Here is a 27,923-nt window from a genome sequence, read left to right as displayed (position 1 = left end):
CCAGTTGTTGTGATGGTCAGAAATATAGCAATGTAGGAATTGCTCCAAGGACTGATTGGCTCGTTCTGCCGCCCCATTAGACTGCGGGTGATAAGCAGAGCAGAAAGCAAGCTGAATTCCCAGCTGTGCACAAAAGGCTCGCCAGAACCGGGACACAAACTGACTAGCCCTGTCTGAGACAATCACCTTGGGTAGCCCATGTAAGCTAAAGATCTCCCAAGCAAAAATGGAAGCCAGTTCCTTAGAAGTGGGCAACTTTTTAAGTGGAATACAATGACATCTTTGAGAACTGGTCAACCACCATAAGGATAACTGTGTTGCCTTGGGAGTTGGGCAACTCCACAATAAAAAAACAGACAGGTGGGTCCAGGGCCTCTCTCCATTGGGTATGGGTTGTAGGAGGCCCACTGGAAGGTGTCGTTGAGTCTTACTCTGAGCACACATGGAGCAGGCAGCTATGAAGGCAGTTACATCAGCACGCAGACTAGGCCACCAGAATTGTTGGGAAATGGCCCAAACGAGTTGATTCTTATCAGGGTGGCCAGCTGCCTTGGGAGAATGGTAAGTCTGGGTCACGGCAGTACAGAGAGACACTCTGGGACAAAGCAGCGGTCACAAGGTTTCTCAGGAGGAGCATCGACCTGAGCAGCAAGAATATTGTCACCCAAAGGAGAAGTAAGACTGGCGCGAACCGTAGCCAGAATACGATCAGGAGGAATCACAGAAACCGGAACCGACTCCAACTTGGAAGTGGAGGAAAATTGTTGTGACAAGGCGTCAGCTCTTACATTCTTAGTACCGGGTAAGAATGAGACAGTGTAATTGAAACTTGACAAGAAAAGAACCCATCGCGCCCTTCTAGGAGAGAATCGTTTAGCCTCACACAAGAATGTGAGATTCTTATGGTCAGTAAGAATGAGAACCGACAGTGTGGTACCTTCAAGGAGATTTCTCCATTCTTTCAGGGCTAAAATGATTGCCAACAGCTCTCTGTCACCAATCTCGTAATTGCAGTCGACAGGTGACAATTTCTTGGAAAAGTAGCCACAAGGATGCATAGCACTCTCTCAGAGGTAGGACGTTGAGACAGAAGGGAGCCAACACCAGTCTCAGAAGCATCAACCTCAAGGATAAAAGGTAACGTAGGATCGGGATGTGCCAACACAGGAGCAAAAACAAAGGCAGCCTTGAGACTTTCAAAGGCCTTAATGGACTCCGGAGACCAACTCTGTGGGTTACCGTTCTTTCTGGTCATATTGGTCAGGGGCTTGACCAGAGAGGAGAAGTTACAAATAACTTCCAATAATAGTTGGCAAAACCCAGGAAACGCTGCAGAGGACGTAACCCCACTGGTCGAGGCCACTGTAGGACTGACGAAAGTTTCTCTGAGTCCATTGAAAAACCAGCAGTGGAAATGACATAGCCCAGGAATTTAACCTGTTCACGATGGAACTCACACTTCTCCAGTTTACAATAGAGATTGTTCTCTCTTAATTCCTGAAGCACACAACAGACATCTGTGTGGTGGCTCTCCAGGGACTTAGAAAATATGAGGATATCATCGAGATAAACCACCACACATAACTGCAACAAGTCTCGAAGGACATCATTAATAAATTCCTGGAAAACTGCCGGGGCATTACAAAGGCCAAAAGGCATTGCGAAATACTCATAATGGCCTGTTCTGGTATTAAATGCAGTTTTTCACTCGTCGCCCTCCTTAATCCTCATGAGATTGTAAGCCCCTCTCAGATCAAGCTTAGTGAAAACCGTTGCTCCTTTTGAGGCAGTCAAATAACTCTGTAATCAACGGGATTGGGTAGGCATTCTTAATTGTGAAACGATTGAGACCCCTATAATCAATACAAGGTCTCAGTTCACCGCTCCTCTTCTTCACAAAGAAGAAACCAGCAGGAGAGGAGGATTTGCGGATGAAACCCCGAGAAAGTGCGTCTGCAACATACTCCTCCATGGCTTTATCCTCCAAGACCGACAAACGGTAAATCCAGCCACGAGGGGGAGTGGCACCAGGTTAAAGGTCAATTGAACAATCATCCGGCCGGTGTGGAGGCAAACTACCGGCTTGACCTTTGTCAAAGACCTTTCTAAAATCACGGTACTCCTCTGGCAGGGAGGAGAGTGAAGAGGTACACAGGACCTTGGCTACCTTCCGGAAGCATGTTTCACTGCATTGTGGTGACCAGGAGAGAACCTCAGCACAGAGCCAATCAAGAGGGGTTGTGCCTCTGTAACCAAGGATAACCAATAACCAGCGGAAACTTAGGAGAGGAAATCACTTGGAATTGGATTATCTCATGGTGAAGAGCCCCTATGGCCATGGACAACGGAACCGTCTCATGAGTCACATGGGCAGGCTGTAGAGGTCTCCCATCAAGAGCCTTAATGGCAAGTGGAGTGTCACACAGCTGCAGTGGAATCGAGTGCTTTGATACAAAGCAGCATCAATGAACAGGCCTGCAGCCCCAGAGTCGATTAGAGCCTGTATCTCGATAGACAGCTTATCCCAAGAAAGGGTGACCGAAACCAGGGGCTTATTCTTTTGGATAACTGGGGATGACACAACACCAACTAAGGTCTGTCCACGACAGGACCTCAAGGTTCGGGTGTTCCCAGGACGCGTAGGACAAGACTTCAAAAAGTGACCTGCCTGGCCGCAATAAAGGCACAATCTCTCCCTCCTTCTAAAGGCTCTCTCATCCGCAGAGAGACGCGTGAAGCCCAAGTGCATGGGTTCATCTTCACTGACCGACTCGGTACCAGGAGGCATGGGAGGTGAGGGACGCACAGGTGGGACTGCAAAGCTCAGAGGCAAACGTACAGAAGGCTTCCGCAAGCGCTCCTTAAAAGAAAGTCTTTCTCTGAGTCTGGAGTCGATGAGGATGGCAAACGAGATCAAGCTCTTCAGCTCAGTGGGTATATCTCGGGCTGCTATCTCATCCTTGATGGAATCAGAGAGACCATGGGAAAAAGCAGCCACAAGGGCCTCATTGTTCCAAGCAACCTCTGCTGCCAGAGTACGGAACTCAATGGCCTAGTTGGAAACAGTTCTCATACTCTGATGGACATGAGGCACTTGGCAGCAGAAGCGGAGCATGCGGGAAAGGCAAATACACTTTTAAAGGAGGCCACAAACTCAGGGTAACTCAAGACAACAAGTTTTTGCGTCTCCCATAGAAGGTTAGCCCAGGCCAAGGCTCTCTCAGAAAGCAAAGATATCACAAACCCTACTTTGCTTCTGTCAGTGGGAAACACCTGGGGCAGCATCTCAAAGTATATCTCAACTTGGTTGAGAAACCCTCTGCATTGAACTGGAACGCCCCCAAATAGCTGGGGAAGCGGGGCGGAACCAGACATACCTCTTATAGAGGTAATACTCAAGGCGGATGCCTGCACAGGGACTGGCGCAGCAGCAGGGACAGCCTGCAACTCAGGTTGTACTGGAGCAGCCACAGTGGGGGATTCCAGGTGAGCTGTGCGACTCAGGAGCCATAGCAAACTGTAACGCCATAGCAAACTGATCCACGCGGTGATCTTGCTCATCCAATCTGGAAAAAATATTACCAACAAGTGGATTGACTGTATCTTCTGAATTCATGACCTTCGCCTACTGTCAGAAGCCATGAACCAGAACGAGACAGAAGTACAATAAAATCACACTTGTTTATACAAATAAAAAGGTAACTAGAGTAAGAATAGTCAAAGCATAGCCAGAGTTCAGTAACCGGAACGGGTTGTCAGCCAAGCCAGAGTTCAGTAACCAGATCGGACAATCAGCCAGGCCAGAAGTCAGGGATCCACGTAGAGGAACAGCAAGCAGGATAAGGAGCCAGAAGGGATGTCAGCAAAGCCAGTCTTTAAACAGGAACGCAGGAGATGGTTTCTTGTGATGTGACCAGGGCGAAGGCAGGAATGAAGTGAGCTGGAGATCTTTAGGCGGGACTGACGAGCAGATCCACAAAGCTGGTTAACTGTGAAGAGAGATGAGAGCTGGCAATTAGCCGACAGCTGAGCGGCCAGCTCAGAGAAGGAAGGGCTGAGCCATCCCTGACAGGTACATGTTCACTGTAGTGGTGTATAAATATACCTAACTGCAGAGTGACAAAATTTCTCCATTTAAATATGCTTACCTACTGAATATTATTATACAGGATTTATATAGCGCCTGCAGTTTGCATAGTGCTTAAAGAGGAAATAAAGCCTAAAAAAAAATTAAATACACCCTGTAAGGCAAAGTCATAATGAGCTAGTATGCATAGCATACTAGCTCATTATGAATAACTTACCACAGATCGAAGCCCCCGAAGCGATCCTCGATCGCCTCCTCCACCATCGGAGTGACTTCCTGGTGTCGCGGCTCCGGCGCTGTGACTGGCCAGAGCCGCAATGATGTCACTCCGGCGCATGCATGCGTACTTAATTAGTAAATAGTCCACCTGTGTGTAATTTAATCTCAGTATAAATACAGCTGTTCTGTGAAGCCATCAGAGGTTTGTTAGAGAGCCTTAGGCCTCTTTCACATGGGCTTTCCAATCAGGTCTGCCTGTCAGTTTTTCAGTTGGACACTCCATTCACCCCTATGGGGCAGCGGATGTCAGGGGTGACATGTCCGCTGCTATTCGATCCTGACCATGAAATCCAGACAGGTAAAGACCCTATTTTCCATCCGTCTGGCAGGTGGGATCGAATGAAAATGGACAGGCGGTCAATTTTCACCTGAGGAGAGCGGGACTCCTGACAGGTCTGTCTCTGCACAGTGAACGGAGACAGACCTGTCATCCGCCTGCTAAGTGGGGATCAGCAGAGTCTACCTGGTGGACTGCCCGTATGAAAGAGCCCTGAGTGAACAAACAGCATCATGAAGGCCAACAAACAGACAAGACAGGTCAGGAATTAAGTTGTGGAGAAGTTTAAAGCAGGGTTGTTATAAAATAAATATTCCAAGCTTTGAACATCTGGCAAAGCACTGTTCAATCCATTATCCAAAAATGGAAAGAGTATGGCACAACAGCAAACCTACCAAGACATGGCCGTCCATCTAAACTGACAGGCAGGGCAAGTAGAGCATTAATCAGAGAAGCAGCTAAGAGGCTCATGGTAAGTCTGAAGGAGATGCAGAGATCCACCGCTCAGGTGGGAGAATCTGTCCACAGGACAACTATTAGTGGTGCACGCCACATATTTGGCCTTTATCGACACAGCAAACATGTGGAAGAAGGTGCTCTGTCAGATGAGACCAAAATTGAACTTTTTGGCCTAAAAGTAAAACGCTATGTGTGGTGGAAAACTAACACTGCACATCACCCTGAACACACCATCCCTACCATGAAACATGGTGGCAGCATCATGTCGTGGGGATGCTTTTCTTTAGCAGGGACAGGGACGGGACACTGATGGGAAGATGGATGGAGCCAAATACAGGCCAATCTTAGAAGAAAACCTGTGAGATTCTGCAAAAGACTTGAGACTGGGGTGGAGGTTCACCCTCCAGCAGAATAACGTCCCTAAACATACAGCCAGAGCTACAATGGAATGGTTTAGATCAAAGCATATTCATGTGTTAGAATGGCCCAGTCAAAGTCCAGACCTAAATCCAATTGAGAATCTGTGGCAAGACTTGAAAATTGCTGTTCACAGATGCTCTCCATCCAATCTGACAGAGCTTGAGCTATTTTCCAAAGAAGAATGGACAAAAATGTCACTCTCTAGATGTGCAAAGCTGGTAGAGACATTCCCAAAAAGACTTGCAGCTGTAATTGCAGCAAAAGGTGGTTCTACAAAGTATTGACTAGGGGGGCTGAATACAAATGCACGCCACACTTTTCACATATTTATTTGTAAAAAATTTTGAAAACCATTTATAATTTTTCTTCCACTTCACAATTATGTGCCACTTTGTGTTGGTCTATCATATAAAATCTCAATAAACTACATTTATGTTTTTGGTTGTAACAAGATGTGGAAATACGGGGCAATTTAGGTAACAGCGATCACAGGTCAATTAGTTTCAGTATAAATCACACAAATAGGAGACATGAAGGGAACACAAAGACACTGAATTTCAAAAGAGCCAACTTCCCTAAACTACAAACCTTGCTAAAAGGCATAAATTGGGATAAAATATTAGGAACAAAGAATACAGAGGAGAGATGGGTTTGCTTTAAGAGCATATTAAATAAGGGCATTAGCCAATGTATCCCATTGGGTAATAAATTTAAAAGAGCGAACAAACATCCTGGATGGCTTAACTCCAATGTAAAAATGCATATAAAAGCAAAGGAGAAGGCCTTCAAAAAATACAAGGTTGAGGGATCATCCACAGCATTCAGAATTTATAAAGAATGCAATAAGAAATGTAAGGGTGCAATTAGGATGGCTAAGATAGAACATGAAAGACACATAGCGGAGGAGAGCAAAAAAAATCCCAAGAAATTCTTTAAGTATGTAAACAGTAAAAAAGGGAGGACAGACCATATTGGCCCCATAAAGAATGAGGAAGGACATCTGGTTACAAAGGATGGGGAGATGGCAGAGGTATTGAATTTATTCTTCTCCTCAGTATTCACGAGTGAATCGGGGGGCTTCAGTAACCAAAACTGCAGTGTTTATCCTCATGACACAACACAGGAAGCACCTACATGGTTAACAGAGGACGGAATTAAAATTAGACTTGAGAAACTTAACATTAATAAATCACCGGGACCAGATGGCTTGCATCCGAGGGTACTTAGGGAACTCAGTCAGGTGATTGCCAGACCGTTGTTCCTAATTTTTACAGACAGTCTATTGACTGGAATGGTGCCAGCTGATTGGAGAAAAGCCAATGTAGCACCAATATTTAAAAAGGGCCCAAAAAACATCCCTGGGAATTACAGACCAGTTAGCCTAACATCAATAGTATGTAAACTCTTGGAGGGGATGATAAGGGACTATATACAAGATTTTAGTAATAAGAATGATATCATTAGCAGTAATCAGCATGGATTCATGAAGAATCGTTCTTGCCAAACCAATCTATTAACCTTCTATGAGGAGGTGAGTTGCCATCTAGATAAAGGAAGGCCCGTAGACGTGGTGTATCTGGATTTTGCAAAAGCATTTGACACAGTTCCCCATAAACGTTTACTGTACAAAATAAGGTGCGTTGGCATGGACCATAGGGTGAGTACATGGATTGAAAACTGGCTACAAGGGCGTGTTCAGAGGGTGGTGATAAATGGGGAGTACTCAGAATGGTCAGGGGTGGGTAGTGGGGTGCCCCAGGGTTCTGTGCTGGGACCAATCCTATTTAATTTGTTCATAAATGACCTGGAGGATGGGATAAACAGTTCCATCTCTGTATTTGCAGACGATACTAAGCTAAGCAGGGCAATAACTTCTCCGCAGGATGTGGAAATCTTGCAAAAAGACCTGAACAAATTAATGGGGTGGGCGACTACATGGCAAATGAGGTTCAATGTAGAAAAATGTAAAATAATGCATTTGGGTGTCAAAAATATGAATGCAATCTATACACTGGGGGGAGAACCTCTGGGGGAATCTAGGATGGAAAAGGACTTGGGGGTCCTAGTGGATGATAGGCTCAGCAACGGCATGCAATGCCAAGCTGCTGCTAATAAAGCAAACAGAATATTGGCATGCATTAAAAGGGGGATCAACTGCAGAGATAAAACGATAATTCTCCCGCTCTACAAGACTCTGGTCCGCCCGCACCTGGAGTATGCTGTCCAGTTCTGGGCACCAGTCCTCAGGAGGGACGTACTGGAAATGGAGCGAGTACAAAGAAGGGCAACAAAGCTAATAAAGGGTCTGGAGGATCTTAGTTATGAGGAAAGGTTGCGAGCACTGAACTTATTCTCTCTGGAGAAGAGACGCTTGAGAGGGGATATGATTTCAATTTACAAATACTGTACTGGTGACCCCACAATAGGGATAAAACTTTTTCGCAGAAGAGAGTTTAATAAGACTCGTGGCCACTCATTGCAATTAGAGGAAAAGCGGTTTAACCTTAAACTACGTAGAGGGTTCTTTACTGTAAGAGCGGCAAGGATGTGGAATTCCCTTCCACAGGCGGTGGTCTCAGCGGGGAGCATTGATAGCTTCAAGAAACTATTAGATAATCACCTGAATGACCGCAATATACAGGGATATGTAATGTAATACTGACACATAATCACACACACATAGGTTGGACTTGATGGACTTGTGTCTTTTTTCAACCTCACCTACTATGTAACTATGTCTATGTAACTAAGACAAAATGTGGAAAATTTCAAGGAGTATGAATACTTGTTCAAGGCACTGTATCTGAGTGGGTTTATTTAGGGAATTATTTGGTCTTTTGTTTAACCCTTTCACTGCCAGGCCCTCCATTTTTACACTCAGGTGGCCAGACCATATTTGCAATTTTTCCTTTTGCTTTTTTATTTTTCACTTCTAGCTTTCATAGTTTGTAAAAGATCCCACAAACCATATTTTTTCTGAAAGCACATGACCAGTAGAATAAAAAGAAGGTTCTGCTGATTCTTAAGGTCCCACGATATTTGCGCAAATGTTTAACCAAACAATATTTTTACTAAAAATCCACAAAAAACATGATTAGTAGATAACCACAGCAAAGTTTCCAAAATTCCTACTAAATATAAAAGCTTAACCTGTATTGAGTTAATAAATAACAAATATTTGTAATCTTTACATTGCACCTTTTTTGCAAAATGGTGAAAATCGAACATACGCAAAAATTTAAATATCCAAATTTCTCTAAAAATCTGAAGGTTTTAATTTTTCCGTTACAGCTTTCAGAAGTTGTGAAAGACCCCCCCCCCCCAACCATATACTTTCTGAAAGCATATGACCTCTGCAATAAAAAGAAGGTACTACTGATTTTTTAGACCCTGCGGTACTTGCACAAATGTTTATCAAACCAATATATCCGCAAAAAATACACTAAAACCATTAATAGCAGATAAAAACAGCTAATTTTTGAAAAAAATTCCTGCTAAATCCCTACTAAATATAAAAGCTTAACCTGTGCGGAGTTAATAAATAACAAAAAATGTAAATTTTTACATTGCACCTTTTTGCAAAATGGTGAAAATCGAACATACGCAAAAATGTACATATCCAAATTACTCTAAAAATGTGAAGGTTTTCATTTTTCCCTTTTACAGCTTTCAAAATTTGTGAAAGACCCCCCAAACCATATATTTTATGACCTCTAGAATTAAAAGAAGGTGCTACTGTTTTTCTCAGGCCCCGTGGTATTTGCGCAAATGTTTATCAATATTGTTGCTAAAAATACACTAAAAATATTATTAGCAGATAAAAACACAATTTTACAAGATTCCTGCTAAATATAAAAGTTTATCCTGTGTTGAGTTAATAAATAACAAATATTTGCACATTTTAAATTGCGCCTTTTTGCAAAATGGTGAAAATCGAATGTACCCAAAAATTCCTCAAAAAATCTGGAGGTTTTTCACTTTCAACTTTCAGCGTTTGTAAAAGACCCTCAAACCATATATTTTCTGAAAGCATATGACCTCTGGAATAAAAAGAAGGTGCTACAGATTTTTTTAGGCCCTGTGGTATTTGCGCAAATGTTTATCTGTTTATCAAAACTATTTTTTTGCTAAAAATTTAGCACTGCGTCGCTTTAACTGCTAATTGCGCGGTCATGCAATGTTGTACCTAAACTATTTTTTCGCTAAAAATACACTGAAATCATTAATAGTGGATTCATTCATGGCAAAATGTACAACATTCCTGCTAAATTCCTAGCAAATATAAAAGTTAAAACTGTATTGAGTTATTAACCAATTCAGCCCCGGAAGGTTTTACCCCCTTCCTGACCGGAGCACTTTTTACAATTTGGCACTGCGTTGCTTTAACTGCTAATTGCGCCGTCATGCAATGTTGTACCCAAACAAAATTTGTGTCCTTTTTTTTCCACAAATAGAGCTTTCTTTTGATGGTATTTGATCACCTCTGCGGTTTTTATTTTTTGAGCTATAAATGGAAAAAGACCGAAAATTTTGAAAAAAAAAAAAATATTTTCTACTTTTTGTTATAAAAAAAATCCAATAAACTCCAATTTTAGTCATACATTTAGGCCAAAATGTATTCAGCCACATGTCTTTGGTAAAAAAAAAGTCAATAAGCGTATATTTATTGGTTTGCGCAAAAGTTATAGCGTCAACAAACTAGGGTACATTTTCTGGAATTTACACAGCTTTTAATTTATGACTGCCTATCTCATTTCTTGAGGTGCTAAAATGGCAGGGCAGTACACCCCCCCCCCCCCCCCCAAATTATCCCATTTTGGAAAGTAGACACCCCAAGGAAATTGCTGAGAGGCATGTTGAGCCCATTGAATATTTTTCCCAAGTGATTGAATAATACAAAAAGTTGTCACTAAATGATATATTGCTCACACATGCCATGGGCATATGTGGAATTGAACCCCAAAATACATTCTGCTGCTTCTCCTGAGTATGGGGATACCACGTGTGGGACTTTTTGGGAGCCTAGCCACGTACGGGGCCCCGAAAACCAAGCACAGGATTTCTAAGCTCGTAAATTTTTGATTTCACTCCTCACTACCTATCACAGTTTTGAAGGCCATAAAATGCCCAGATAGCACAACCCCCCCAAATGACCCCATTTTGGAAAGTAGACACCCCAAGCTATTTGCTGAGAGGCATGGTGAGTTTTTTGCAGCTCTCATTTGTTTTTGAAAATAAAGAAAAGAAAAATTGATTTTTTTTTTCTTTTTTCAATTTGAAAAACTTTGTGACAAAAAGCGAGATCTGCAAAATACTCATCATACCTCTCAGCAAATAGCTTGGGGTGTCTACTTTCCAAAATGGGGTCATTTGGGGGGGGGGGGTTGGACCGTCTGGGCATTCCATGGCCTCCATAAACTGTGATAGCCAGTGATGAGTGAAATCAAAAATTTACACCCTTAGAAAACCTGAAGGTGGTGCTTGGTTTTTGGGGTCCCGTACGCGGCTAGGCTCCCAAAAAGTCTCACACATGTGGTATCCCTGTACTCAGGTGAAGCAACAATGTATTTTGGGGTGTAATTTCACATATGCCCATGGCATGTTTGAGCAATATATCATTTAGTGACAAATTTGTGCAAAAAAAAAAAAAAAATGTCTTTTTCCCGCAACTTGTGTCAAAATATAAAATATTCCATGGACTCGACATGCCTCTCAGAAAATAGCTTGGGGTGTCTACTTTCCAAAATGGAGTCATTTAATGGGGGTTTGAACTGTCCTGGCATTTTATGCACGACATTTAGAAGCTTATGTCACACATGACCCACTCTTCTAACCACTTGAAGACAAAGCCCTTTCTGACACTTTTTTGTTTACATGAAAAAATATTTTTTTTTGCAAGAAAATTACTTTGAACCACCAAACATTATATATTTTTTTAAAACAAATGCCCTACAGATTAAAATGGTGGGTGTTGCATTTTTTTTTTTTACACAGTATTTGCGCAGCGATTTTTCAAACGCATTTTTTTGGGAAAAAACACACTTTTTTTTTAAATTTTAATGCACTAAAACACACCATATTGCCCAAATGTTTGATGAAATAAAAAAGATGATCTTAGGCCGAGTACATGGATACCAAACACGACATGCTTTAAAATTGCGCACAAACGTGCAGTGGCGACAAACTACATACATTTTTAAAAGCCTTTACAGGTTGCCACTTTAGATTTACAGAGGAAGTCTACTGCTAAAATTACTTCCCTTGATCTGACCTTCGCGGTGATACCTCACATGCATGGAGCAATTGCTGTTTACATTTGACGCCAGACCGGCGCTTGCGTTCGCCTTTGCGCGAGAGCAGGGGGGGACAGGGGTGCTTTTTTTTTTTTTTTTTTTTCCTTTATTATTTTTTTGCTTTTTTATGTTATTTTTAAACTGTTCCTTTTCATTTTTTTTTTTTTATCACTTTTATTGTTATCTCAGGGAATGTAAATATCCCCTATGATAGCAATAGGTAGTGACAGGTACTCTCTTTTTGAAAAAATTGGGGTCTATTAGACCCTAGATCTCTCCTCTGCCCTAAAAGCATCTGACCACACCAAGATCGGCGTGATAAAATGCTTTCCCAATTTCCCAATGGCGCTGTTTACATATCTGGCGAAATCTAAGTCATGAAATGCTTGTAGATTCCGGTTTCTTAGGCCATGGAGATGATTGGAGCCATTCTGGTCTCTGATCAGCTCTATGGTCAGCTGGCCGAACCACCGGCTGCATTCTTGGGTTCCCTGTTGGGACAGGAGACCCAGAGAAAACCATGGAAGATTGTGGGAGGGGGGGACATTCCCTCCCACTGCTTGTAAAAGCAGTCTAGAGGCTAATTGGCCGCTAGGATTGCTTTTACATGAAAGCTGACCGCTGGCTGAAAAGAATGATATCTAAACCTGCAGGCATCATTCTGGTATAACCACTCAAAATCCAGCAACATACCAGTACGTTGCTGGTCCTTGTTAGGCATATATTTTAATCTTTTTTTTTTTTAATGCAGCCTGTGGGCTGAACGGAAAAAAGATTGATCGGTGGGTATGTCCACCATTAGAATACCTCCCTTCATCCACCCACTTCTAATGATGGGCATAGATGCACCATTTATATATGCCGAAGCATGGGGGCATCCGCCCCAAAAGTTAGGAGCGAATCGCTCCTCCGCCCCTGCTGCCCCATGCTTTGGCATATATGCTTTTTTTTTAACTGTGATGGTGAAATCACCTCCGACAGCGCTGTAGTCTCGGCTTTATGTATCGTGGGAGCAAACGCTGTTGCTGTCAAGATAAATAAATCCACGCTGCAGCTGAATGGTGTCCCTGAAAACAAAAAAATGGTTAACAATAAAACACAGTAAACAGTAAAGTATAAAAAAAAATTACATACCTGAAAAGCAAACATGATAAAACATTGCAGAATAGAATACAGTAAAAAAAGGACAGAACAATAGAGAATAGAGAGAGAGAGAGAGAGAGAGAACAATAAAACGACAACTATTTTTGTTTTTTATTTTATTTTTTTTTTTGTGCATTTTTTTTTTTTTTATAACTAACTTTTGTAACTGTAACCGGTTCCAGGTTCAGGTCTCTCAAAATGCGATGGCATCTTGGGAGACCCTGTGAAAGTGTGCCTAGTCTGTGTAATGCTGTACCCTATGCTAAAACTCAACTAGTGTATGGTAGCGCTCAAAACATTCACCAATGCAAAGACCAGGATTGTCAGGACAGGAGGGACAATAATAGCAGGTGTCACGCCTATATCCGCGCTTTCTACAGACACAACATTTTCTTTGGGGGGCTCATTGGGTAGGGGTACTCGGGAGGACATAAGGAAAATGCCTCTCATGCAGCCGGCTTACTGCATTTGTTTGGGCAAAGTGAGGTGGAGCACCGTCTGGAAACAGAAGGGCTCTGACGATCTCTTCCTGCAATTTAAGGAAGGATCCAGTCCGTCCTGAAGCTCTGTATAGCACATGAGCGTTCAGCAAAGCCAAAGAAATAAGTATACAGACACTTTTTTATACCAGCGTCTGGCCTTACGGGCTACTAGATACGGCGCCAACAACTGGTCGTTGAGGTCCACCCCTCCCATATTTTGGTTATATTCGTGGACACAGAGGGGTTTCTCCACAACACCAGTCGCTGTAGTAATTTGGACAGTCGTGTCTGCATGAAGAGAGGTAAGAATACAGAAAACATTCTTATTATCCCTCCACTTCATAGCGAGCAAGTTATAACACTTCAAGCAGGCTCTCTCCCCCAGCCTAAGATGGGAATCTACAAGCCGCTGGGAAAAGCCCCGGCGATTAGATTGCACGGTGCCACATGCTCCAATCTGATGATCAAACAGGTGACTAAAAAGTGGCACGCTCCTGTAATAATTGTCCACGTACAAGTGGTACCCCTTTCCGAATAAGGGTGACACCAAGCCCCACACAATCTTGCCAGCGCTTCCTATGTAGTCAGGGCAGTTTGTCGGCTCTACGTGACTATCTCTTCCCTCGTAAACCATAAAACGACATGTATAGTCTGTGGCCCTGTCACAGAGCTTATACATCTTGACCCTGTATTTGGCACGCTTGCTAGGAAGGTTCTGTTTGAATGACAAGCGTCCAGAAAACTTAATCAGGGACTCCTCAATGCAGACAACTTAATGGGGAGTAAACAAGTCTGCAAAACCATTGGTTGAAGTGGTTTACGAGGGGCCGAATTTTGTAGAGCCGATCGTATCCAGGGTCTCCACGAGGTCGACAGAGTTCATTGTTGTTGAAGTGCATGAACCGCAAAATCTGCTCGTATCGTGCCCTGGCCATGGAAGCAGAGAACATTGGCATATGGTGAATTGGGTCAGTGAACCAATATGACCGCAACGCACTCTTTTTGGTTATGCTCATGAGGAGGGATAGGCCCAGAAAGATCTTAAATTCGAAACCGTAATTGGTTTCCAATCTTTGGCAAGGGAGGACTGGGGAATAGTGGCGATGTGTTGACCAGCATACAAATTGCTTTGGTCCACAATAGATCTATAGAGATCTTCGGTGAAAAACAGCTAATAAAAATCAAGTGACATAAAATCAACTGTTTCCACCTGAATGCCGGGTTGGCCAGTGAAGGGGGGAAGTAAGGGTGCTGCAGAACTGGTGGGTTCCCAATTACGATTGGCGAATGCAGCAGGAAGGGCACTATGGGCACGACAGGCCTGTGGTCGTCTTCTTGGTGGCAGCGGGACACTACTTGTGCTTGCCACCTCGCCAGCTTGAACTGCAGTTGGGTGGACTGGGCTGGGCGGAGGGGCAAAACGCAGGTGCTAGCAGGTATCTGGGCTGATCCCGCTAACACTGCATTTTTGGGAACCCTAAACTGCTGAGGACGCCAGTATAGATCTGATCGGATCAGATATTGATCCATTCAGATACTATACCACTAAGGGAGGTGTATGCTGCGTGCGTGGGTGTTATCAGTACTGGCACTAACCTGACGCTGCTTGGGCGACGCAGACCCTATCTGACCCCAAGACCTAACTTATATCACCCGCCGGGCGATTAGGGGTTAAACCTTTATTGGGTAATAAACGGCGGGTGCCCTGACACTATAAAAAAACTAACTAACCAGTGTCACCCGTAACAGTTATAGGGTGGTCACTGGCGAAAGGGTTAACTAGGGGGCAATCAGGGGGTTAAAACCTTTACTAGGTAGTTTATGGGGGTCCCTGACGCTATAAAACAATGACGGCGAACCTAAATACTTACCTGCCTAACTAGCGTCACCTGTGACACTAATACAGCGATCATATAAAAGATCGCTTAGTGACACTGGTGACGGGGGGGTGATCAAGATGTTAAAACTTTATTGGGGGGGTTAGGGGGGTACCCTAAACCTAAAGGGGTCTAACACTAAATGCACTACCACTTATAACTGTCACAAAATGACACCAATGCAATAATCAGAAAAAAAACTGCTATTGGTGTCACTGTGATGGGGTACAGGGGGGTGATCGGGGGGGAAAAGTGTGCCTAGAGTGTTCTACTGTAAGTGTAGTGTTGGTGCAAACTTACTTGATGTCTTCTCTTCTCGGAAGCCGGAGCGAAAAGGTTTCACGAGGAGCGATGACATCACTTCCTCTGCCGCTGTTTATATTACAGCAGCAGAGGAAGATTCTCATTCGCCAGGAGCGATTGTGAGGGGGTAGCCATGAATCAGTGGCTTCCCCCTCACCTCGGAACGCTCCTGACGGTAATCCGACCACCGCAGGCACCGGGGGGGGGTCTAATCGAACCCCCCACCCGTGGGCACAGAGGGACGTGCAGGGTAAGCCCTTATGCCTGCCCGTGCCATTGTGCCGACGTACATCTGCGTGCGGCGGTCGGCAACTGGTTAAACAACAAATATTTTTACGGTTTTAAATTTTTGTGAAATGGTGAAAACCTGAAGGTACACAAAACTGTAAATAAAAACAATATACTCTAAAAATTCAGAGGTTACAATTTTTTACTTACAGCTTTCAGAGTTTGCAAAGACCCTTAAACTAGACATTTTCTGAAAGCCCATGACCTGTAGAATAAAAAAAGTGCTGCTGATTTTTTGGGCCCCACAATAATTATTGCGCAAATATTCATCATATTGCTATTTTAACAAAAAATACACTAAAATCATTAATAGTGCACATAAACACAACAACTTACAAAATTCCTGCTAAATTGCTACTACAGCATCGTTCACATGTGGCATACTGAAGTGTACACCCATGGAGGGCCATGTTTACCCGCACAGGGATGCACAGGTATTCCATGCATCCCCGTACAGGCAGTTTAATTTATGTCAGTTGGGATGCAAAGGCTACACAGGTATAGCTGCTGTTCCCAATCTGCCATCCGTGTGGGTGTGGGTACATGACCCCGAACGCAGACAGTGTGAGCTCAGGGACATGCATGTGGACCTACATGGATGTAAAATTGGGAGAAACGGCTCTGTTTGTGCACTTGCTACATCCCAAACGACATGAATGGGACTGCCTGCACAGAGATGCATGGAACATCCACTTGTGACAATAGTGAGTTAATATTCGCTATTATCTTCTGGTTTCTTCTCCTGGCCAATCAAGAAGGATCGGGATGGCCGGGTGGAGAAGCTGAAGAAGCTATGGAGGGGTGAGTGCGGGGGGGAACCTTCACCATGAAGGGGTGAGTGCGGGGGGACCTGGGGGGGTCTCACTATGTGTTTTTAAAAAAAAAATCACATTAGAGGTTAATAACCAGGCATGTACTGGTCATCGGGACTACCGGAAGTTTCCCGGTGGGCTGATGGCTCAGTGGGTCGATCAGGTGCAGTCCTGGAGCCACTCCTCTCTGACAGTGAGTGATCGTGATTTCACTCCTGTCAGGAGGAGAAGCTGCCGTCACTTGCTGGAGAGAGCATTAGGCTTTCTGCTCCCTCCAGCCTGCAGGGGGAGATAGACAGCCGGCAGACGTTCCTTCCTCTCTCCCCTTATCACTTATCACATGACTGGAGAGAGGAACGAGAAGCTGCTTTCAAAACTGAGTACATGTGGGAGGGGGAGGAGAGGGAGGACACACTGATGTGAAGGGGGCTGCTGATGGAGACACTCTGATGTAAAGGGGGCTACTGATGGGGACACTGATGTAAAGTGGGCTGCTGATGGGGACACTCTGATGCAAAGGGGCTGCTGATGGGCACACACTGATGTGAAGGGGACTGCTGATTGGGAAACTGATGTGAATGGGGCTGCTGATGGGGAAACTCTGATGTGATGGGAGATGCTGATGGGAACACTTTGGTGTGAAGGGGGCTGCTGAAGGGGACACTTTGATGTGAAGATGGCTGCTGAAGGGGACACTTTGATGTGAAGATGGCTGCTGAAGGGGACACTCTGATGTGAAGGGGGCTGCTGATGGGAACACTCTGATGTGATGGGGGCTGCTGATGAGACTGCTGATGGGGACACTCTGATGTGAAGGGGGCTGCTGATGGGGCACACTGATGTGAATAGGGCTGCTGATGGGGACACTCTGCTGTAAGGGGGACACTGTTGGGGACACGCTGATATAAAGGGGGTGCTGATGGAGACACTCAAAATTGAAGTGGGTCGGTCATGATGAAGTCCAGGGCCAAATTTTTGTCCCAGTCCAGCCCTGTTAATAACTCTGATCAACGGGTTGTAATCCGCTGATCAGAGTTATAGAATTGTTTATCAGAGTCTGCTGAACAATTCGGATATAAGCTTGTGGTCATTGATGCGACCATAAGCTTATACGGTAGGAGAGGGAGAAATGAGGTCCATACGACGTACAGACTTGGCCACCTGCAGGCACTTTTTAGGTCCAGCGTATGGACGTAATATCTGGCAGTGAAAAGGTTGAATTGTAAGAGCAATCTATTATGTTGTGTGTGTTTGTTTTTTTCCATGGTAAGCTTCTTTTGTAGATGAGGAACACAGTTATGCCGCGTACACACGGTCGAACTTTTCAGCTACAAAAGTCCGACAGCCCGTGACTTTCGACAGACTTTTTGCGGACTTGCGGCGGACTTTATAATGAACGGACTTAACTACATACGATCACACAAAAGTCCCACGGATTCGTACGTGATGACGTACGACCGGACTAAAATGAGGAAGTTGATAGCCAGTAGCCAATAGTTGCCCTAGCGTAGGTTTTTGTCCGTCGGACTAGCATACAGACGAGCAGATTTCTGGGTCCAGCGGAGTTACAACGTAAAAATTTGAAGCATGTTCCAAATCTAGAGTCCGTCAGATTTGCGACTGGAAAAGTCCGCTGAAGGTTCGGAGAAGCCCACACACGATCAGATTGTCCGCCGGATTTGGTCCGTCGGACAAGTCCGGTCGGAAAGTCCGACCGTGTGTACACGGAATTACCCTTTACTCAAGCAATGCATTATGATGTACTGCTTATGCTTGTTTAGGTTTTAGTTACATATCATTTATGCAGACTACAATAAACCTATTCTATGTGGTATTTATTGCTGGTAGTTCTCTATGTGAAAATAAAAATATCTAAAGACTAAAATGAGTAACTTTTTTTACAGGGCCACAGAACAATGACTTAAAAAGACAGTTTCTAATGAAACGTTTATTGGATGCAGTAAAGCAGGTAAGATATATGCTTTTAGTTGAAGAATCTTTTTAATGGTGTTTACAGGAGACAGTAATAGAGGCAGATGTGTAAGCAGACTGTGGTAAATGTCCTCAAAGGGTGCAGTGGGTTGGTATGGACGGGGCACATTGGATTGAAAGAATCCAGTGCTTTGCAAGTTTTAAAATAGAAACTCTAGATCAGGGGTCTCCAAACTATGGCCCTCCAGTTGTTCAGGAACTACAATTCTCATCATGCCTAGTCATGCCTGTGAATGTCAGAGTTTTACAATGCCTCATGGGACTTGTAGTTCCCCAGCAGCTGGAGGGCCATAGTTTGGAGATCCCTGCTCTAGATGAAGACACAAGTTGCTTTCTAAATTAACAAAATTTACTGTCAGTTCACCTTGAGCCTAGGTGACAGATGCACACGGTTGAGATCAGGAGTGCACCGCAAGGTAGTGGACTCTACGGCTGACTGCTGCGGATGGGAGTCAGGGTGGTAAGGAAGGCAGGGCCACTGGAACACCAACACGGATCCCACCGGGGTTAGAGCGTAAGATTCCCTAGGGCGCGGAGTCTAAGATCCAGCAGGTGTTCACCAGAGCCTCTAGTGGTGAGGAAGGACTGGGCTGCAACTGACTCCAGATCGCGACCCCCAACTCACACCCACAGTAGGCAACAGGTGGATAGGGATAGTAAGGGAATAAGCCAAGGTCGGGGCCACAAGCAGACAAGGACAACAGAGTTCATGCCAAAGGTTCAGGGTCACAGGCAAACAGGGATAGTTGGGGACACGCCAAAGGTCAGGGTCACGAGCAGACAGGAATAGTTGAGAACACGCCAAAGTCGGTAACAGAAACAAACGTAGAGCACACGGCAGGCAGGAAACAGGAAGCCAAACACACAAAGGATGATCAGCAGGGCTGGCCTGCAGTGCAGAGGTTAATATAGAGTTCTCTGATAGGAGCTGGGGTGGAGCCATGTTAGAGGAGAGAATTTAAAAGCAATCAGGTCAGGGTCAGCTGGTCTCTAGAGATGAACACATGGAGACAGGTAAGCTGACAGACAAAACTCTATTGCATAACCTTGACATTTACTTGGCCTTGTCACACCCTCCTGGTCAACATCCTGCAAATTCAAAACTGAGGGAGCTGGATGGAAACTTGGGTTGTAGATTTAGTGTCATCCCCAGGTAAAGTTCAATTCTTTCAGTCTTCCTGGTGATATGGAGTTGCCTTCCTTCTATCCAGCATCTCTTCCAGACTGCTCCTTGCTTCCCCAAAACTACTTCTGTTTGGCTGAGTTCAAGTCCTTTGTCTCCCCCCCCCTACTTCTTGCCAACATCACTTCCTGTTTCATACATATTTTATTAAAGTTTTCACATACAATACAGTAAATGTGTTCATGGATAGCATTGTAAAAATATTAGTACAAACAGAAAGCGTAACAAAACATGGCACATGAAAAGAACTCAGTCTAAAGCCTATATATACCTTAGGATCCGAGGGAGTCCTCCTGTCCCTGTAGCGTTTGGGTAGTTATACTCACTATTTTATCCTTCATATAAGGTTGTTGTAGGGCGTAGCCCTAAACTGTCTAATGTTTAAGAACTAGGTATATAGGAGCACTACTGGTCAGGTCAATTATAATCTCTCATTGGGAAGTGGGAGCAAAAGTAGACAAGATTTTTTTGGTATTGATCCCGCCTCCCTTATTCGTGTGGGGCTAGGAAGGGTAGGAGGAAGGGCGGGGATAAAGAGAGAAAAAGAAAAAGGGGGGGCAGGGGTACCGAAAAGGAGAGTGGGTGGGGCCACCACCAACTACCCTCTCCCCAACATCACTTCCTGTTGCATGAGCTCCATAAACCAGTCAAATAGGGGAAAACTAGCTTCTAAAAACAATACACGATAATTTTTGATAACACTATGCCTCATTCAATATACTGTATTTATGCTATAAAAATCACTAATATAGCCATAGCAACACAGATGGTCACTAATGTGCAGTTCTCTGCATAGTGCTACCAGATGCTCAACGGTTTAAGTAGAGATCAGAAGTTTGGTGCTCCCCAGATCCATTCCTATAGCTTATCGCTCAGAAGAATGGCAATGGACCCTGCTGCAGTGGAAGAAAGAAGAGATGAAGGGTTTTGCCTTTAATGCAACCTGTTGGCACTAGATCTTGTGTACATGGAATCCTGTGCAGTAACAACTGACAAGGAGTTTCCTGCAGGCTGCTGTATAGGTCCAGGGTGGCAGACCCATTAACGGAGGATTGAGTCCCTGAAGATTCTATGAGACTGACCCCTTTGTAATGGATGTAGATTGGATTTTTCTCTTCCTAAGCATGAATCCTGTGGTGAGAATGGTGAGTGTCTCTGCAGCCATCTGGTCCATCTGTAGAGCAGTTTGTAATGTTTTATATTTGCTGCCTAGATTGAGCGTGTCCCTCCCTTGTTTTTTCACCAAGGGGGCAGTGGTGTTACAGGGCCTGGAGTACTGCCTATTGTGGAATCAGTGATAGATGTCGCCTAATTTACTGTAAAGCTACTCTAGTTTTTGACAGTGGCCAGATTTGTATACGATTCCCCATGGGTTTATGTGATGTGCTTAAAGCCTGTAGGGCCCATGCCCTCTATTTTTTTATTCATGGGAATCTGCTTGCTCAAAAACGACAGGCAGTTACAGCAGACACATACATGAGGATTTGCTCATGCGGGCAGTTTCAAGCAGAGGTGACTCTTGGCAAGGTGGGATTGGATGGTCATTTTTATCAAGTATGAAGGCAATCAGCATTCTGAAGGGGATTAACATTGCAATGCCGAGAGGAAACAGAATTTTACAGTACTTTACTAGCAGGCCTGCCTTGAGAGGCAACCTGGTAATGGATTTTATTGCTTCCAAATTAGATCTTGCCCCTCGACAGGTATCTGGTTATCAGGTTTTCGCCTATGATAGCCATTAGTAGTTTACAACATGCTTAAAGCTTATGCAGACCTGCTAAACCCCATTTAGATAACCCTGCAACTGGTGGGCAATGAAGAGAAGTAGCTTCGGGGGACCAGTCTTACAGCACAGAAGTAACCTGAGGGAGCGAAGAGTAGGGTAAGCATAACACCATATTCATCATCCCCTAGGCAACCTTTAAATCAGTAATTTTCTGAAGTTTTTTTGCTTTTATAGGACCACTATTTCAAATTAATATTGCATTCAGATAATGTTCACAGTTTATAGTTGTAATGATATTGTAACGAGCCCCTGCTCGCTCGATTCCACTCTCCCAACACTCCTCTGCAGCTATAGAATCAGATTGCAGATCGCAACATCTGATGGTTCGGTCATCCGATGCTCCGGGACTAGAACTACAGCTATGTGCCGTTCTAATCCAGTTGTGTAGCTCAGAACAAACACAAGGCAGGCTGTATGTAAGTTCAACCAGGAATCTCTTTTATTGCAAAATACAGGGTCTTTAATACAGTAAAAGAGGAGGTGTATACCTCCTGCTCATATTACTCTGAACATACACCTGTGACCAGAAACCTAATTAATATGGGCTAATTAACTAATCCCTTTAGACAGCCTAGATGACTCAGATATGACCTTTAGGCCAGACTGGCCGTCTTGTAGCTCAGAAAACCCAATCAACATTATCACAATAGCAGAGTTAATTAACACAAACAACAATGGGGATCTAATGCCTCTTAGATCCCATACTAGAGACTTATTTACAATACACATTCTAGCAGGCAACAGACAGGTGGCTGGAATTTACATCAGCCACCTGTCTGTCTGTTGCCTGCTAGAAAGTTATGACCCCAGAGAGAGAGATATATATAATCTTGCCCCTGTGAAAATCCGTTAGTAAGACCTCATTTGGAATATGCAGTTCAGTTTTGGACAGTATTTGTCCAAGCATTATGGATCAGCCAGTATTCCTAATATGGCAAATCCAGGGTCCCCAGAGTCTGTGTGTCCTGGGGGATACCACCTCAAGGGTCCCCAGGCATACAGCTCACAAAGAGCACCGTTCCCCCAAATGCCAGGGCCCACGATCGGTCGGCAAGAGGCTAGCATTCAGTCCCCTGCAATTGTCTCTCTCCCGGCTAGATCTGTCACAGATATTATTCAGTAGTATTTAGAGTCATGTAGGTAATGCACCTGAACTCTTTGTGACTGCAATACTTATTGAGTCAAAATGTAAAATGCCTATTGCTGTGAGCCCAGTGTCAAACAGACAAATTTGTCATAGAGTTATTGTTGTTGTGTTACTCCCTTACAAGACAACTTCAATGCACTGTTTAATTGGGCAACTATGTGACAACTGAGGTTTAATCTTGATAAATGTAAAGGTATGCACTCGGGGGATAAGAATATGCATGCATCATACATACTAGGGGGAATAAATGGTGGAGAAGGATCTGGGGGGTTTGGTAGATCATAAGCTTAATAATGGCATGCAATGCCAAGCTGCGGTTTCCAAAGCGAGAAAAGTCCTTTGTTGTATTAGGAAAGTTATGACCCCAGAGAGAGAGATATATAATCTTGTCCCAGTACAAATTCGTTAGTAAGACCTCATTTGGAATATGCAGTTCAGTTTTGGACACCAGTTCTCAAAAAGGATATCGGGGAAAAAGTGCAAAGAAGGGCAACCAAACTGATAAGAGGCATGGGAGGAGCTCAAATATGAGGAAAGATTAAATAAATGTTCTCTCTCTTGAGAAGAGTAGATTAAGGGGGAGTATGATCAACATGTACAAATACATAAGGGGTCCATATAGTGAACTTGGTGGTGTTATTCACTTAAAGGTCATCACAGAGGACAAGGGGGCGCTCTTTACGTCTAGAGCAAAAGAGATTTAATCTCCAAATACAGAAAGGTTTCTTCACAGTAATAGCTGTGAAAATGTGGAATAGACTCCCTCCAGAGGTGGTTCTGGCCCGCTCAGTAGATTGCTTTAAAAAAGGCCTGGATTCTTTCCTAAATGTACATGGTATACCTGGTATGGTACTAACATTTATAAGTAAAGTTGATTCAGGAACTATCCAATTGCCTCTCGGGGGATCAGGAAGGATTTTTTTCCCCTGCTGTAAGCAAATTGGATCATCCTTTGCTGGGGTTTTTTGCCTTCCTCTGGATCAACTGTGGGTATAGGATTGTGTATATGGGATTGTATAATTATTATAATTATTTTTTTTTTATTCGTTAAACTAGATGGATTTGTGTCTTTTTTTTTTTCAACCTATCAGTATATTCACTGGAATTGGCACACACACTCTCAATCATTAACAGGGGACTACACCAACACTGATGTTTTTCACGTCATGTCTTTGGGCCTCAGTGTGGCCGTGGCAGTGCGGCCTCAGCTCCCGTGGGATATTTGTATCTCCATGACACCTCCAGCTGTTAATAACATCCCTAATTATATACCCACTCTACTTGTAGGTAAGAGCGTTTGGTAATACCCTTTTCACCCTCGCTCTTTTTCTCCTCCGTGTCTAGCATTTGTTCATTCTGTAATTCTCTTTATTAACAGACCTTTGCACATTTAACTACTCCTGATGAGTGGATATTCTCCACAAAACGCATAGAGCCTAGCCTTATGCTACACCATACAATCATGTGATTTTGAGATTCCACAATATGAATGATATGAAATTTTACCATCATATATTACTATGATTAACAGAATTATGTTGTCCATGAATTTGAATATTTGTACTACCTATATACCAATGTATCTATTACCCATAGATTAGTTATTTTTTGTCAATTTTGTCATTATCATGCATAATAAATTGCCAAGATGCTACTTACTATCTTTATCATGTTATCTCTATTATTCAATGTATATTTCTTTGGAATCCATTATCGTATCATGTGATTTTACATTTTTATATTCTTAGCTGTGCTCCACCTAAAGTCCCAACCCATTCCTTCAATTGATGTTGTATAACAATAGGGATGGAGGCAGATGAACCTAGCCATTCATTGCCTCATTTAAAGTCCCAAAACCCCCTTCCCCCTTTCTTTTCTGCACTAACTATCTAACTACCGTATTTATCGGCGTATAACACGCACTTTTTTCCCCTTAAAATCAGGGGAAAATCATGGGTGCATGTTATACGCTGATCCCCCACTGATTGTGAGCGGAGGAGTGAGCCGCCGAGATACACATAGCCGAGCGTGCTTGGCTAGACTCGGCTTCGCTCGCAGTCACGCCCAGTCCCGCCCTATGATGGACATAACACCGGGACTGTGCGTGACTGTGAGCGGAGCCGAGTCTAGCCGAGTACACTTGGCTATGATCTCGGCGGCTCTCGGCTCCGCTCACAGTCACACCCAAGGAGCCGAGAGCCACTGAGCGCCGCCGAGATACACAGGACATCTGGCTTTGTATGTCGGCGGCACCATTTTTAAACTGGAAGGCTACACTGACAAGTCTGCAAATGACACTGGGGCAAGGCTGCAATGACACTGGGGCAAGGCTGCAATGACACTGGGACAAGGCTGCAATGACACTGGAGCAAGACTACATTGACAAGTCTGCAAATGACACTGGGGCAAGGCTGCACTGACAAGGCTGCAAATGACACTGACAAGGCTGCAAATGACACTGACAAGGCTACACTGACACTGACAAGGCCAGACTGACACTGACAAGGCTGCAATGACACTGGACAAGGGTGCAGATGGACACTGATAAGGCTGCATTTAAATGTGTTTTTTTTTTCTTAAGCTTCCCTCCTAAAAGTTTTTTTCCTTAAAATTCCCTCCTAAACTTGGGGTGCGTGTTATACGCCGGCACGTGTTATACGCCGATAAATTCGGTATATGTTAACTTGCGTATTCTTAGTCTGCTAAACACAGTCTGAGCATTTACAAAAAAATTAAAAATCCCCATGGCACCATGTTGTCATACAGTATATCATGGTGAATGTTGATGGTTCATGATCATGATGTAAATATTTGTTAAACCACCCTGTTCTATTTCCATAACCCATATCTGGAAACTAACCTACTTGGATGTCAAAGAATCCAAGAAATGCGCAGACAATCTCTTTAACAGCATTGTTTGAGAAAAAAATATATATTTATTTATTTTATTTTTTTTCTCTTCTCTTATTTTTAGTGCCAGATAAGATTTGGAGGACGCAAAGAAATTGCTTCAGATTCTGATAGCCGGTAAAAGTTCCTATATCACTCTTGCCACTTAGATCTATGTTAATTTTTAAAGAATAATGTTAGTTTTAGAACAGCTCAGAACATATAAATTTTCAGGCATCTCTATTTTAATATGCAGCTCATCAGCTAATCTTCCCTAAATCTTAATATTTTTTTATCCTGTACAGTTCATGTTTTAGTGGCTAATCTATATTGTTTTGCTTCCATTGAAGGACACAGGGCCTCTTATACAGCCAGGTTATACTGCCGCCTTCAGGAGGCTGGCACACTGTCCAACCTTGGTTCTTGGAGCTCCCTGAGCAGAGAGCCATTGACTGTTAGTCACCGGCTCCCTGCTCTGCCCCCCTCATCACGCTTACGGGAACGCTGGGCTGTGGAGGGATCGTGAGCGGCTGGCTCAGGCTTGCCGGGAGGCTGGGCCGGGTGCTAGTTTAGGCATGTGGGCGGATCCTGACTTCATTGTAACGATCTTGCCTGAGCCTGGACCAGCCGACAGCGGGCTTCAGCAGAACAAGCTGCGCTCCTGTGGTGCACAGGAGAAGTATGGCCAAGCAAGCTTTGGCTGTACTTTCCTTTAAATTTAATGGGGGCGCCATTCATTCAGGTTGGATTGGATGGGTTGTGGTGGGCGGAGGTGCAGGAACTGGACGGCGAAGACTGGGAAGACGTGGGACTACCCACTTCAGCCTCTGGTTGCAACTAGGGACAAGTTAATCCAATTAAAAATCCTTCACAGAATTTACTATACGTCCCAACGCCTCCATCGCATATACCCAGCATCATCAGCTGCTTGCTGCAGATGCTCTGGTACTCCTGCAGGCTTCCTACATATATTCTGGGATTGCCCACATATTCAAGATTATTGGTGGGAGGTAATCAATTTATTCATGGGTTAACTACCATACCTATTCCTCTGACAATCGGTGTCTGTCTCTTTGGCCTTGTGGAACAACTAGCGTTAGCTAAAACAACACGCACTCTACTAATCATCCTTTTATTTTATGCGAGGAAAGCCATAGTGTTAAAATGGAAGTCAGCCAATCCCCCTACCCTGTCATCATGGAAGCAGTCAATACAATGATACCCCCTCTACAAAGCAACGTACTTGTCCCAAGAATGCCCCAAAAAATATGAAAAAATCTGGCACCTGTGGACAGACTTGGAATCTACAACTGATGATCAACCCTTAGTGGCTTGTCCTGGTTAGATATCCTCTATAGTTCCCTGGCCCTATTGAGGGCTGAGATCCATGCTCCAGACGGATGAGTAGAGGTGTAAGTCCAGAGGATAGGTCATCACACTTAATCTTATTTGTTCCTATAGCATCTGGTTCTGATAGACAAGAGCGAGAAGAGGTCTTACAAGAAACAATATTTCTCTTTCGTTCATTGACGGACACAGCACTTCTAATCTTGACCTTAGGGTTATATCACCACCTTCAGGAGTAGGACTAGGCAGAAATAACAAAACAAGCACAGGACCGCCTAGGAGCGGTCCTTACTGGTAATAATCCCCCAAGCTGCCATGTATAACCTGAGCACTGGCTGTGTTTTTTTTTTTCGTTTTTAGTTATGTATGTATAGTTGCCGGGGTATGCCCCAATGGCCCTGTTTTGTACCTCTACAGTAAAACATTTCAATAAAAAAAAATTTCAAAAAAAAAAAGTTAAGTGCACATGCTCAGCATCATATCCATGGGTTGTCTTTGGGAAATAGATGTATGAGTGCTGCCAGCATTGCTGCAGAGGTTGAAGGGGTGGACGGTCAGCTTGTCAGTGATCAGACCATACGCCGCACACTGCATCAAATTGGTCTGCATGGCTGACCTCCCAGAAGGAAGCCTCTTCTAAAGATGATGCACAAGAAAACCTGCAGTTTGCTGAAGACAAGCAGAGTAAGGACATGAATTACTGGAACCATGTCCTGTGGTCTGAGACCAAGATAAACTTATTTGGTTCAAATGGTGTCAAGCATGTATGGTGGCAACCAGGTGAGGAGTACAAAGATAAGTGTGTATCTTGCCTACAGTCAAGCATGGTGGTGGGAGTGTCATGGTCTGGGGCTGCATG

The 27,923-nt window shown here is 43.9% G+C and overlaps 1 protein-coding gene across 3 annotated transcripts in view; it reads left to right on the top strand.

Annotated features, from left to right (window-relative positions):
• SNX29 (sorting nexin 29) overlaps positions 1–27,923 on the top strand; it is a 2,112,233-nt gene that overhangs the window by 25,489 nt on the left and 2,058,821 nt on the right. For all 3 annotated transcript variants that reach the window (XM_073591167.1, XM_073591166.1, XM_073591168.1), the window contains exons 2-3: positions 18,625–18,689; positions 25,803–25,855. In XM_073591167.1, coding sequence (XP_073447268.1) covers positions 18,625–18,689; positions 25,803–25,855 — 118 coding nt within the window. The remainder of the gene's footprint in view (positions 1–18,624; positions 18,690–25,802; positions 25,856–27,923) is intronic.

This window comes from Aquarana catesbeiana, linkage group LG06 (genome assembly GCF_042186555.1).
Source record: "Aquarana catesbeiana isolate 2022-GZ linkage group LG06, ASM4218655v1, whole genome shotgun sequence".
Taxonomy (NCBI): Eukaryota; Metazoa; Chordata; class Amphibia; order Anura; family Ranidae; genus Aquarana; species Aquarana catesbeiana.
The sequence above is the reverse complement of the archived record's forward strand: the minus strand, read 5'-3'. Positions and strand labels throughout refer to the sequence as shown.